This window comes from Chiloscyllium plagiosum, chromosome 1 (assembly GCF_004010195.1).
Source record: "Chiloscyllium plagiosum isolate BGI_BamShark_2017 chromosome 1, ASM401019v2, whole genome shotgun sequence".
Taxonomy (NCBI): domain Eukaryota; kingdom Metazoa; phylum Chordata; class Chondrichthyes; order Orectolobiformes; family Hemiscylliidae; genus Chiloscyllium; species Chiloscyllium plagiosum.
Window position 1 is genome coordinate 54296542 of NC_057710.1, and position 15199 is coordinate 54311740.

At 38.8% G+C, this 15199-nt stretch overlaps 1 protein-coding gene across 2 annotated transcripts in view; it reads left to right on the top strand.

Annotated features, from left to right (window-relative positions):
• rit1 (Ras-like without CAAX 1) overlaps window positions 1–15199 on the top strand; it is a 301555-nt gene that overhangs the window by 103903 nt on the left and 182453 nt on the right. For both annotated transcript variants that reach the window (XM_043701395.1, XM_043701404.1), the window contains one exon: window positions 5804–5877. In XM_043701395.1, the coding sequence (XP_043557330.1) occupies window positions 5804–5877 (74 nt within the window). The remainder of the gene's footprint in view (window positions 1–5803; window positions 5878–15199) is intronic.

Below are 15199 nucleotides of genomic sequence, written 5' to 3' on the forward strand. Positions count from 1 at the left end.
CAGTGCTGTGTGATCAAAACAGTGAAGGGGAGGGTAGGGACTAAATCAAAATAGAATTGGAGGGAACTAATCCTTTTTATTTATTTATTTTTCTTTTTTTATCATGTTGACACTCCTGTTTATCCTTTTTTTTTCTCTTTTTCATTTTTTTTTCCCCTTTAACCCCCACACTACCACCTAAGTGCGGTAGTGCTTATTTTTTCCCCAGCACCCATGGTGTGTGTGTGCAGGTGTGACTCTCCGGGTTATATTGGTCAGCCAGGGTTTTCCTGACTGGCCCAGGTTAACAACCCCAATCAATGACCTCATAGTGAATGAAGTCAACCTGGTCCCAATCACTACAGACTGTAAACGGTTGTGGCCTGAAAACTGAACCATGTGGCACTCCATTAGTTGCATCTTGTCATTCAGAAAAAGACCCATTTCTTCCAACTCTCTGCTTTCCATTCATCAGCCAATCTTTTATCCAAATAAATAAATTGCCACAACCCCGTGTGATCTTGCCCTATGTGGACCTTATGTATGGTACCTTATCAAATGCTTTCTGAAAGTCCAGATGTACAACATCTACAGGATCCCCATTATCCTCTTTGCTTGTTATATCTTCAAAGAACACATGAAAATTAGTCACACAGTTTGCCCTTCATAAAACCATGCTGACTCAGATGGATTGTGTTTTAACTGTCCAAATGTCTTGTTATTATTTCCCTAATAATGGATTCCAAAAATTTCTAACAATGGTAAATGTTAAAATAACTAGTCTATCATTTCCTGCTTTCTGCCTCCATTCCTTTTTGAATAAGACTGTTATTAGGAACTAATTTGAGTCATCCATCCTCTCTAATTTTGTAAAGAATATATGTGGTATGTGGAATACCTCAAGCCAGTGGTCCCCACACATGCCTTCCCTATGGATTACTGGGCAGGGACCTAAGCACAGAAGAGATGCATACAGTCAGACCCAACCTATTGGATGGCCATCTTGACCAGGCTAAGGAATTCTTACAGTTTGGCAGGTTAATGCATATATGTACATAAGGTAGTTAAAACAAAGAAACCTAAAATTTTCATAGAAGAGTCAACAACAACTGGATATTGAACAAAATAGCCAGTGCTGTACATGTGGAACCTCTACGCACAGTCAGTGATCGTCATACAATTCATGTCTATTTGTATTTTAACAGTTTTCTTATTACTGTTTAGTTTTTAATAATTAAGTCAAATTTAGCCAAATATAATTATCCTAAACCAAATGACCTGAGCCATAGAAAGGGGATTTCTGCATGACAATTAAAATAAATCTATCAATTTATTGCTGCAATTGTAGCAGAGATTTATCTGAATAAAGCTACACTTGTAACAGTCCCTCTGCTAAATGCATCACTTGGGAACACTCCACTCATTTCTAATAAGAGTTTCACTGCAACATACCCCTTGTGAGGCCTGGTTAAGAGCTCTCAGCTTTTGCCAGCAGGTTTCATTGTAGAACAGGTACAACATGATGGAATTGGATTCTGGAAACAAAGTATTTTGTTTTTACTGCACATTGCTTGCAGTGAACAACATCCATTGTCCTAACAAGACCGAAGGCCATCATTGTGACTGCTGGAGTACATTATGCATGGTAAACATATTAATTGCCAAATCAATGAACAGCGCCACCTTTTGCTACAAGGATTCAAAATGGAACAGTGGAAGCTGCCCATTTTGTTTGGGTACCACCTTCTGAAAGACATGAAATTAATGCACTGTGCAAGCTCATCGACTGATACTAGCCACCTGAATGCAAAATACTGCACCTTGTGGGATGAACCCAGAATCAAATGTTGATAAAAATGTGAAGTCGATTCACACATCAGTGTTCCACTATTGATCATACAAAAGACATTAGAGCGGGCAATGTTACAAGACATAAAGGACCAGGATGAATCAGTTTCATCAGGTTTAATAATAATCTGTTTCCAGTGTTAGTCTGCTAGTGCCACTGGTCAATATTTCAGTAGTATGTTAAGGCCTCCAAAACTGAAGTATTTATAAAGGTTATAAGATTTCTTGTCAATTTGTAGAGAAACAACAAAAAGATTATTTCCACTGAGAGAAGCCAAAACTGTAAACTATTCCAGATTGGCCTGAAATGAAAGGGGCAGTATCATCATGAAATAGTGAAATGTTTTCTTTGCTCAGGGAGAAGAGTCAATAGACCCATATGTCATCTTCATCATCGTGATATGCTTCAGGAAATTCAACACTACAATACACTGGAGCAGTTGGATGATGACAAATGACTATTAGATACAAGAATAGGACGAAGGTTTTATAATGATAATGTGGAATTGAATTCAGTGTTGTACTCTGTAAGGACAGTAAAGTGAGAGTCAGTGCTTGAAACTGAAGTGAAGGTGTTTCAATAAAGTGACATGCATTGGTAATAATTAAATGAAAATTTAGTCAGCAATCGGGCGGCACGGTGGCAGTGGTTAGCACTGCTGCCACACAGCGCCAGAGACCCGGGTTCAATTCCCGCCTAAGGCGACTGACTGTGTGGAGTTTGCACATTCTCCCTGTGTCTGCGTGGGTTTCCTCCGGGTGCTCCGGTTTCCTCCCACAGTCCAAAGATGTGCAGGCCAGGTGAATTGGCCATGCTAAATTGCCCGTAGTGTTAGGTAAGGGGTATGGGTGGGTTGCGCTTCGGCGGGGCGGTGTGGACTTGTTGGGCCGAAGGGCCTGTTTCCACTACTGTAAGTAATCTAATCACTATACAGATGAACCACAATTATCTGGCATTTGGTTATCCAGCATTTGATTGTCCGAATTTAGTATCATCCGGCAATCTCGCAAGATTCTGATGCTTGGCTAACCTATGTTATCCAGCATTCATTTATCTGGCATTCGATTAACCAAACGTAATGCTCCCTACCCATGTCCTTCGGATAATTGAAATTCCTGTGTACACTAAAATGCAACATCGCTTATTGTGGCTTAAAGTGGTATGTATAAAGATATGTTATGTAAATATTACATAATTATACTTAACTGTTGCTATAAATAATAATTATGTATTTATTTTGGAGTTTTAAGATATGGCATATGTGTTTTCTTTGTGGCTGGAGGGGTTTAATGATTAACTTGTTGGCATTTCTGTAGCGATGATGATTTTTATTGTTAAAACAGTCCAAGACGTATACTTTGAAGGAGCTAATGGGAATTTGTTTACATTGGCAGATTTTTATTAGCAAACAAACTAAACATTTGTGCATTAGATTTTCAGTTCAGAAGGTCAGCAATTTATTTTTGTTTCCTTTTGATTTATGGTTTTGAACAAAAAAACCTCTTTACTTACAGTTTGGGCAGTTTTACAGAAGGCTTGTTTTAAGCTGGATGCATAAAGCTGTTGATCCTGAGAAAAGGAAGTAATTCAGGACTGTTCAAGGTTACCTGAGTGTAAGGAGTTTACTTTTAAAGTTCCAGACTAGAAATGTTTGGTTAAAACCCTGCAGGGGCTATTTAAAGCTGAGAAAGTCTAAGTTCAGTTGTATGAAGGCTCCAGGAAGGGATTACCAGATTCTCAAAATTGGCCATTGAAAACATTGTTACATAAAGCCTTAAAATTGTGAAAAAAAAAGGAATTCTCTCTGTTGTGAGGATTGTAAAGGAGTATTTTTAGGATTAATGGTATTGCATTTTACTGTTTGTTTTGAAATTTTTATACTTGTGCTTTGCATAAATAGTTTTTTATATTCAATATTATTTTCATCTCTTTTGAGAAATGAACTTCTGTTTTATGGTTTAAATAAAAATTGCAGCATTTCATGCTTGTATATCAGCAAAAGACTGCCTTGTTATAACTAAAAATATATATAATAAAATATGATCTATCAAGCTAGATTTCTGTGTGAGACCAGTAATAACATCAGCTGGGACAATTAGAATTACAAATAAGCAAACAAGGAGCTCAGGTCGGATTTAGAAAAGCACTACTTACAATGCTACAAAGATCCTCATGACCTGAGTGAAGTGCAGGTTCATACCACTTGAAATTTAACTTCCAGTCACATCACTCAGTAACTCTAACACTGGGAGTTACTCAAAGCATTGGCTTCTGACCAAAATACTTAAAATTGAATTGGGTCTAAATGATATAATCTAACTCCCCACTTACATTAATTGATGAGACAATCACCTCTCTTGGCTGCAAAGTAATATCAGTGATCAACAAGTTTCAAGGCCAATAGGACAGCAAGCCTATTTCTGCAATCTAATCTGTTTCCTTGCCTATTGCCACGACTGAACTGTGTTTAAAATTAAAGACAAATGGTATGCATTAACCTCTTGTGCGATGTTGCTGCATACAAAGAAGTTGCTGAATTTACTAAAATAAAGGAAATGATGATACTTCAAGATTTAGAGGTGCCGGTGTTGGACTGGGGTGTACAAAGTTAAAAATCACACAACACTGAAATCACCTTTGCTCCAAATTCTGCGTCTTATGATCTTATACTCCATAACCACCTGATGAAGGATCAGCGCTCCGGAAACTAGTGCTTCCAAATAAACTTGTTGGACTATAACCTGGTGTTGTATGATTTTTAACATGATACTTCAAATGCAATTTAGGAATGGTGACATGCTTATATCACCCTAATGAGAGGTTCAGGGAAGTCCAATATGAAGTGGTTCCACACGTTGAAAGTTCACTAAAAGCAAGGTTCATGATGGCTCACAAAAGTAATTCCCATTCAGCTATTTAATTATTTTATCACTTCAGTTAAGGTCATTTTGATGGATGATTTTAATATGATCAGCTGGTGAGAATGGAGAAGTAGCATTTTTAAAATCAGAGTACTGCGCAGAGCACCCTGTTTTCACTTTAATCATATTGTCTCTGGTTTTGCCTGGGGCTACTACAATTATAATGCCAGTCATGTTATTTGTATAAACTGTGCAATTGCTACATGATGAGTATGTGCCCTTTTAATCCCACCTCACAGTTAGTTCTCTTTTTCCTTCTACCTCAAGATCAGGCATAACGGGAGATTTTGAGACAATTCATCCATGTAATTAATGTAACTTTGACTGGGATATCACATACCTCCTAGGGCAGGTGAAACAAAGACACGCACGAGAATTCTTAAAGGCATGGCATTCTAAGCAGAACTCCATCAAAAACATATCAATTTAGATCCTATCTACCTTCCCTTGAAAAAAAGAACTGGAAATGACATCACCCACCTTAAGAAACCAAGACCTATAAATAGAGAAGTGGGACATACCACCAGTGCTTCACTGTAGACTCTCACTGATGATGTTACCTAGTCATGGTGATGAAACATCTGAAAACAAACCTTCCAGCTCAGCGAGCTAACTTACATACTTATATCAACCTGAGCTATAAATCTTCTCAAAAGTGTAACTATTTTTACAGTAAATATTTTAAACAAGTAAATTCAGGGACCAGATAAATCAAATGGATTCTGTACTTCTTTAATGCATCCACTTGACAAGCCAAAGGCAGATTTGAGTATTTGATTGAGAAATTCAACAGTAACAGCAGTTGTTTCTTGCAAGCTGCATACAAGCAATGAAATGATCCTTTGATTATAGTGTATTTGCAGATAATAAAGAAGTTTTTCTATCTTACAGATCAATTCACTTCATGAAAAGAATGGTATTTTCACCATTGGAATTGTTAGGTTCCTAAAAATAAATTATTGCAAACACTTCATATCAGTTGAATGGTGACAAAAATGTTTTAAAAACAAGACATAATGGATCAAAACATGTTTAAATTCATGTTTCTCTACAGAAGATGCATACAAGACTCAAGTCCGAATTGATGATGATCCTGCATATTTGGACATTTTGGACACAGCTGGACAGGTTAATGTTATATTTATCATCCTTTTAGTTGTTGAACAAACAAAAGTTACAGCATGCCTCAATATTCTGCTTAAGAGATCTCAATATACCAGAGAAGAAATAACTTTCAAGAAATACAGAAACTATCAGCACCTTAAGGTGGCACTATTGAAAATTGGAAACTGTGGGAATAGGTTTGGGAATTTAGAAAGGGTCCTGGCCACCATTTTCCCATCTCCGTGGAGTCTCCTTGACTCTATAAAAATCTAAGGAACAGGAGAATCGACGTTTCGGGCATAAGCCCTTCTTTGAAACGTCGATTCTCCTGTTCCTTGGATGCTGCCTGACCTGCTGCGCTTTTCCAGCAACACATTTTCAGCTCTGATCTCCAGCATCTGCAGCCCTCACTTTCTCCTCTATAAAAATCTAGTCCCAGATCGCCTTATGTGGCTCAGTGCTGTATTTATTCTATAATGCTCCAGAAATCTGCTTGTGATGTTGTATTAGTTAATCATGGTGTAGAGCTATAAGTTGATACCATTATTGCTCGAGAAAGGACTCCATTTCATAACGGCAGTTGAAATGAACCGAAGAGTACAGTTTTTTTAACAGCAGTTTGTTATCACGATGCCTCAATTCAGCTTTAATTTGCCTTAATAATATCTCCAGGGAAGCTAGCACCACTAACAGAGTCAGTCTATTGCCAGTTCCATCCTCTTTCCTGAAAACCAGCACAGAGGTTGCTGAAACTACAACAAAGAGAAATGGGATAGCAGAGAATTGTGAAACTAACATTGGATGATTGGTAAATTAAAGTCATCAATGACTCCTAAACACCACAAAAGGAGTGGACATTATAAAAGATTCACAGCTTATTGTCATTTGAATGTCTTGTGGAAATGAAACATGTGTTTAGATTTTAGTACCCGTGTAGACAAAGCCTCAATTCTTTTAATTTGCTGTTTTATTTTGTCTCCTCAGTCACTTCATTTTTTTTTTCTTTTATTTCTTTTTTCCATTCTTTTGTAATCCTAGTCAGAGATTTCTACTTAAGCATTCACAAGATCACAGACTTCTGCACATTTGCTTTCAGAGAAAAATCACAGGCTGGCAAATACAGAGTTAGAAAGTGTCTTCCTGTTGTCACCTGTTTCTTTAATTCCTTATTTAATTCAATTTTCCTCAACTTTCATTGCCTTTCATTCCCATTGAATTCCAGTTTCTCTTTGCTATGTCTATTTTTACTAACAGATTTTCCAAAATAAGTGGACTTTCTTTTTTCTGTTGTATTAACAAGATGTGATGGACATATTTATCTGGTTACTTGGTCAAGAGATGTAAAGAAGGTTAATACAATGAAACCTGACGAGTAAGTCAAACATTTTATTCTATTAAAAGCCAAAAATTTGTTTGGTTTTGATGCATTTAAAACAATGGGAATGATTTAAATATTTAGCAAAGATGCTGTGGTTCTGTTCGCCGAGCTAGAAGTTTCTGTTGCAAACGTTTCGTTTCCTGTCTAGGTGACATCCTCAGTGCTTGGGAGCCTCCTGTGAAGTGCTTCTGTGGTGTTTCCTCCGGCATTTATAGTGGCCTGTCCCTGCCGCTTCCGGTTGTCAGTTTCAGCTGTCCGCTGTAGTGGCCGGTATATTGGGTCCAAGTCTATGTGTTTGTTGATGGAGTTTGTGGATGAATGCCATGCTTCTAGGAATTCCCTGGCTGTTCTTTGTTCGCTTGCCCTATAATGGTAGTGTTGTCCCAGTCAAATTCATGTTGCTTGTTGTCAGCGTGTGTGGCTACTAGGGATAGCTGGTCGTGTCGTTTCGTGGCTAGTTGATGTTCATGGATGCGGATCGTTAGCTGTCTTCCTGTTTGTCCTATATAGTGTTTTGTGCAGTCCTTGCATGGGATTTTGTACACTACATTAGTTTTGCTCATGCTGGGTATCGGGTCCTTCGTTTTGGTGAGTTGTTGTCTGAGAGTGGCTGTTGGTTTGTGTGCTGTTATAAGTCCTAGTGGTCGCAAGCACTGAGGATGTCACCTAGACGGGGGACGAAACGTTTGCAACAAAAACTTCCAGCTCGGCGAACAGAACCACAGCAAGGAGCACCCGAGCTACAAATCTCCTGACAAACTTTAAATTTAGCAAAGAGTTGAACATTTAAGATGGCAAATTTTATACATTTATCTGACACTCTTTTGGCTGTATTTTGGAAAGCTGTCTGTTAATGACCTAACAGATAGTTTTTAAAGGAGCTACTACAGCTTTCCACCATAATGAGAATTTTAATCAGAGAGTAATCTGAAATTAGAATAGGGAAGAGCATGATTGCTTGTTCAAAAAAAATCTTAAAAATCTCTGCTTGACTTCAACACTCATGCACCAGATCACCAACTCTTCCGGAGAAATTTGAACAAGTGTCTTGTACCAATTAATTATTCACAATCAAGCTGCTGTGTTCCATGATGAACCACATACTTTGAGCAAATACTGAACTCTTGATTGTTAAATATATAGGACATACTTTATTGATTTACAACAGTGATTGACTGAACTAAAAACAGAGATCAGGTTTTCAGTTTTTATTGCATGTTGCCTACAGAAGATATATGTTACAGATGTAATCTATCTATTCCCAACTGCTTTTAAAGACACCCCATTCATGTGCTACTTCTCTTCAATGACACTTCCTTACCCAATTTCTCTTTACTGTAAGAGAATATTTTCCTGTACCATCATTAATTGATACCTCAACCTATGTTTATTATGTTAGTCACTGAAGTCAGTCTTAATTACTTATGACTGTTATCATTGCCACAACCTTATTTCTATTTCAAACCATCCATTTATCTTTGAGAACCTGTAAATCCACAAGAGAAAGAAGCTTAATTTTAAATATTTAACTCCAAAAGTGTCCAAAGTTTAATTATCCAACACTTTTAATATATTGCTGCCAGCCTTCCATTTTGATAGTTGCTACCTTCTCTCCTGGCTGCTGCTATTCTCTTCAGGTCTCACAAAGACCAATTTATCAAAGTAGCATTTTATTAGTATTGTTCTTTCAGCCCATTTTACAGATAGCATTTCCTCCTGGATAGTGGACAGCTGGAGTGCCATATTCATAGCATCAACAGTTTCAATGGCAAATGTACTCATCATCATCCTTCTTGTTTTGTTTGCATCCCAGTCCAAAGGCAACTTTCCAAATGTCTTCCACAAGAAATATTATAAATTCTTCCACAATAGTAAATCCATTGCCAAAATTTGCATGTGAAACAACCTAAATTAGATTACTTACAGTGTGGAAACAGGCCTATCAAATCACACACCGACCCTCTGAAGAGCAACCCACCCAGACCCATTCCCCTACATTTACCCCTTGACTTAACACTACGGGCAACTTAGCATGGCCAATTCACCTAACCTGCACATTTTTGGACTGTGTGAGGAAACCGGAGCAAAACCACACAGACACGGGGAGAATGTGCAAACTCCACACAGACAGTTGCTTGAGGTGGGAATTGAACCCGGATCTCTGGTATTGTAAGGCAGCAGTGCCACCATGTCACCCATGATCAATGTTATGCTATTGGGATCACCGAAAACTGAGAGGTTCAACAGACACTTCTCTATTTTAATTTCTTCTTTTTTTCACTTGCAAGTTGCCCTCTACCTTTGGATTTTTTGTGGCCCAAGGTATAATATTTCAAAGCTCACGTCTGGTCTGATTTGGACTGTGTGCCGAACCAGTTGAGCTTACTGATGTGACTCAACAAGTCTTCCATTTCATCCTTCAGGAGCAATGTCATCATTCTGTCCAGGTTTGGTACGACTAATTGCAATTGAATTGATATTTCCAAAATAAGAATCTTGTTGTAGAATTACTTTAGACTCACACAGCGTAACTTGCAATTTCAGTAATGTGAACATTCCAGAAACTGGAAACTTGAATCTTGCTCCTGACATTTGTCTTTTCTCTGGTTTATTTAAATTTCTATTTATTATGTTACTCAGGGCACAGTATTGTTGGATCATTATTCTATTCTTTTCTCTCTCAGATACTTCTTGAATAGCCACTTAAATAAAGCAATGCTATTTGCTTTCACCATTCCATGTGATAGCAAGTTCTACACCATGCTCGAAGGAAAGTTTCTTCTGCATTTTATTTGATATATTGTGGCTATCTTTACTTATGGTCTCCAGCTTTGGAAAACCCACATGTGGAATCAACTTCTCTACACCTATCTTAACATGTCTGCTCATCATTTTCAAGACTTCTAATAAGACACCTCAATCTACTCTATTCTAGCGAAGAGTCCTAGATTATTAGGTCTTCCCGATACTTGCAGCTTCTCCATTCGGGTACTCTATTGAAGTTATAATTAGGAATGTTATTTGATACTGCAGCTGAAGATTTACAAGAATGAATTGTTAATAGACCTTAACATTTCTTTATGGCCTTAAATTGTGATTGCATTTAGGACAAACAATTAGATTGCATTTCTTCTACATTCTTTTAAAATATTGAGTATGTAGAACTGCTATTAAAGTAATAAATACATGCTAGTGACATTAGACAATTTATTTGCAATGAATGTTGTAGCTGTTTGTGAATGGTAATTAAAGTGACATCTCCATAATATCAAAGAAGGCGACTCTTCTTAATCATGCCTTGAAATACTCATAAAGGCAGTTATTATAGATAATTGCAGAGCCCCATAATGTTCTACAGATAATTGCAGAGCCCTATAATGTTCTACAGTTCACTGAGTTAATTTATTAGATGTTTTCAGAATTTACACGTTTTCATGTATTTTATCAAAATGATTATGTGGCATATTCTGGACAAGGATAATGAAACTGCATCAAGAGCTCAATATTGCTGCTGCTCTACATCTGTCTGAACGACAACTAATTTTGCAACTGAATAAAAATTTCTACTGCATTTTAGAACTAAATCATATAAAAATATAAAATGCAAAATGCCATCACGTTTCAATGCCTGTAAGTCTTGGACGTGAATGCAAATATTGGGAATCCTATGTTGACCTAGCTAAAAGTAGAAGGGTCAGAGGGAGAGGGCTTCCTTTATTGAAAATGTGTGGGTGATCATGTTGTTAGGAGCACCTGCATAACAGGGAAGCAAACTAATGGGGCTTTGTTTTGCACTCTGAAGGGATTCATACATTGACTGCCATTTTTCTGTTTAAGAAGGGGAATGGTGAAGTCAGATCCTGAAGATTTTACAAACTGACACTACACTGCAATCTAAGCTTCTGTCTTCAAGATGAACCTGAGTTCTAATAGGCAGCTAACCAATAATGTTTTTCTCCGTCAGTATTCTGCCAATACCAACGTTAAGGAAATCACTCTCGTTTAGGAGTGATTTTCCCTGATTATGCACCCTCTTACAGCTTTCACCTTGTTTGTGCGAATTGGTGGCTCTTACCCCAACAAAGTGCCATAGTCTACTGGAAAATGCCTATTCTCAGTAGATTTTCTGTTAGCCTCTTACTGGAATTATATTGAAAGTGCACTTGAAGGACAGTGGCTTTCTGACCCTGTTGAATAGTTAAAGGGTGGTGTAGTGTTCAGTGTTCATTGGCTTATTTTTCCATTAGTTTGCTTCACTTGCTGTGAATGTCACTAACTTGTGCTGAGTTTTGTTTGAAAGGTGGTGATCACTCTCATGGTCCTTCTTTGCTTATGAACTTGAGTAATGCTGATAAATAGGTCATTTTGTTGAAGATTTTCACACACAGCGGTAGAATTTGGATGAATTACAAAAGTAAAGGAAAAAACAATATTTATACTGAGAATGAATGTTGATTGGTTGGCAAATGGACTTGCTTTAGTGGAGATATTACCATGGAGAATGCACTGATTAATAATGACTGACAGCTAATTGACAATCATTGTTTAAATTTTAAACAAGGCAGATCAATTCTTATTGGGCAAGATTCAATAAGCTCAGGTTGTTTTCTATGGAGCAGAGAAGGTTGAGGGGGTCTTGAAAGAGGTGTATAAGATTATGAGGGTTAAGGACAGAGGAAATATAAAGCAGATATTCCCCTTAGGTCAAAGGGTCAATAACAAGGGGGCACAATTTTAAAGTGAAAGGCAAGAGGCTTAGAGAAGTTTTAAGGAGAAGCTTTTTCACCTGGAATCTGGAATGTACTGCCTAGGAGGGTAGTTGAGGTGGGAGAGTTCACAGCCTTTACAAAATATTTGGATGAGCACTTGAAATGTCATAACATTCAAGGCTATGGGCCGAATATGGGAAAATGGGACTGAGTGTAGGCAGTACAGACTTGATGGGCTGAATGGCCTCTTCTGTACTGTATGATGCCATTATTCCACATTTCCATGATTCTATGATTTTAAAGTATTAACTTTAAGAATAAAGCAGAGAATATCTGTTACTTGATTATTTCAAATATGCACAGTGTGTATAAATCTTTTTTCCAACTGCTCTGTGTATGAAGATTTGTAGCTTCCAGTGCATGTAAGTGTGCGAGTTTGAGCCCAACTAATAATCCTAAATTGGTTGCCAGCATAATTCTTAGCACACTCAGGATTGTGTAGTAAATGCTATCTGATTGAGAAATCACTACTAATGTTAGATACTTGTGAGTTTTGCAAACGTGGGTTAATTGGATACAGTCAGTGCTTAGTTTGCTGGGAAATGCTGTTTGATGTGATCTGCAAGCTTTTGGTGTGTATGGGCTAGGTGTGATTCTAAGGATCTGGGCTTCAATAAAGCTTGGCCATACAGCTTGGTGCCTTGCCAATTGCAGTGCTCAGCTTGCACATCCCAGATCAGGTATTCTAGGTAGAGTTTACAGCATGATCTTTTGTGTGCTGAGATCCTTTCACTTCTGTGTGGTAATGATCATGGACTGGCTAACTCAGAAGTTCTTACTGTACAGCTCTGTGTGGACATGCTGGTATATCTCACCTCAGTGGTCGCATCTGTACAAGACAGGTGAATATTGGGAAGCCTGGGTGTCTGAGCCAGGAGTCTAGGCTGGATCCATGAATATCAGTGGTGAAGGTGATGATTAATTTTGTTTTTAGATTTAGGGGAGTGCAAGACAACTCATTGTTTTTCCAATGCCATCAAGAACTTTTGACAACTCAAATTGATTTACTGTGACAGTTTCAAGGTCCTTCTTCAGTAGTAAGGGTATGGAATGCTTTGCCTGCAACAATAGTAGATTCACCAACTTTAAGTACATTTAAGTCATCATTGGACAAGCATATGGACGTACATGGAATAGTGTAAGTTAGATGGGCTTCAGATTGGTATGACAGGTCGGTGCAACATTGAGGGCCGAAGGGCCTGTACTGCGCTGTAATGTTCTATGTTCTAGGAGGAGTTCTTCAGTGTATGAAAGCCCAAGTTTCAAAAGTTCCTCACCTACTGGGGTTTCAGGGCCCGTATTTCTAAGGTCTTTAAACATTTTCATGCATTTATGAGATGTGGGCAACACTGTCTGGCTACTATTTATTGCCCATCCCTAGTTGTCCTTGAGAAGGTAGTAATGAGTGCCTTCTTGCATTACTGCAGTCCAATTAGTAGACCCTCTTAAATGTTGCAATTATACCAGCCTCCACCACTTCCTCTGGCAGCTCATTCCATACCCGTAACACCCTCTGTGTGAAAAGGTTGCCCCCTAGATCTCTTTTATATCTTTCCCCTCTCACCCTAAACCTATGTCCTCTAGTACTGGACTCCCCGACCCCAATAGACAATAGACAATAGGTGCAGGAGTAGGCCATTCTGCCCTTCGAGCCTGCACCACCATTCATTATGATCATTGCTGATCATCCTCAATCAGCATCCTGTTCCTGCCTTATCTCCATAACCCTTGATTCCACTATCCTTGAGAGCTCTATCCAACTCATTCTTAAATGAATCCAGAGACTGGGCCTCCACTGCCTTCTGGGGCAGAGCATTCCATACACCCACCACTCTCTGGGTGAAGATGTTTCTCCTCATCTCTGTCCTAAATGGCCTACCCCTTATTTTTAAGCTGTGTCCTCTGGTTCGGGACTCAGCCATCAGCGGAAATATGTTTCCTGCCTCCAGAGTGTCCAATCCTTTAATAATTTTATACGTCTCAAGCAGTTTCCCTCTCAGTCTTCTAAACTCAAGGATATACAAGCCCAGTCGCTCCAGTCTTTCAACATAAGATAGTCCCACCATTCCAGGAATTGACCTCGTGATCTACGCTGCACTCCCTCAATAGCTAGAATGTCTTTCCTCAAATTTGGAGACCAGAACTGCACACAATATTCCAGGTGTGGTCTCACCAGGGCCCAGTACAGCTGCAGAAGAACCTCTTTGCTTCTATACTCAATCCCTCTTGTTATGAAGGCCAGCATGCTATTAGCTTTCTTCACTACCTGCTGTACCTGCATGCTTGCCTTCATTGACTGGTGTACACGAATACCCAGATCTCTTTGTACTGCCCCTTTACCTAACTTGACTCCATTTAGGTAATAATCTACCTTCCTGTTCTTGCCACCAAAGTGGATAACCATACATTTACCCACATTAAACTGCATCTGCCATGCATCTGTCCGCTCACCTAACCTGTCCAGGTCACCCTGTAATCTCCTAACATCCCCCTCACATTTCACCCTGCCACCCAGCTTTGTATCATCAGCAAATTTGCTTATGTTACTATTAATACCATCTTCTATATCATTAATATGATCCCTGCTGTACCCCACTGGTCACTGCCTGCCATTCCAAAAGGGAGCAATTTATCACTACTCTTTGTTTCCTGTCAGCCAACCAATTTTCAATCCAAGTCAGTACTTTGCCTCCAATACCATGCGCCCTAATTTTGCTCACTAACCTCCCAGGGAAAAGACTTTGGCTATTTACCCTATTCATGCCCCTCATTATTTTGTAAACCTCTATAAGGTCACTCCTCAGCCTCTGAATCTCCAGGGAAAACAGCCCCAGCCTGTTCAGCCTCTCCCTATAGCTCAAATCCTTCAACCCTGGCAACATCCTTGTGAATCTTTTCTGAACCCTTTCAAGTTTCACAACATTTTTCCAGTAGGAAGGAGACCAGAATTGCATGCAATATTCCAACAGTGGCCAAACCAATGTCCTGTACAGCCGCAACATGACCTCCCAACTCCTGTACTCAATACTCTGACCAATAAAGGAAAGCATATCAAGCGTCTTCTTCACTATCCTATCTACCTGCGACTCCACTTTCAAGGAGCTATGAACCTGCACTTCAAGGTCTCTTTGTTCAGCAACACTCCCTAGGACCTTACCATTAAGTGAACAAGTCCTGCTAAGATTTGCTTTCCCAAAAT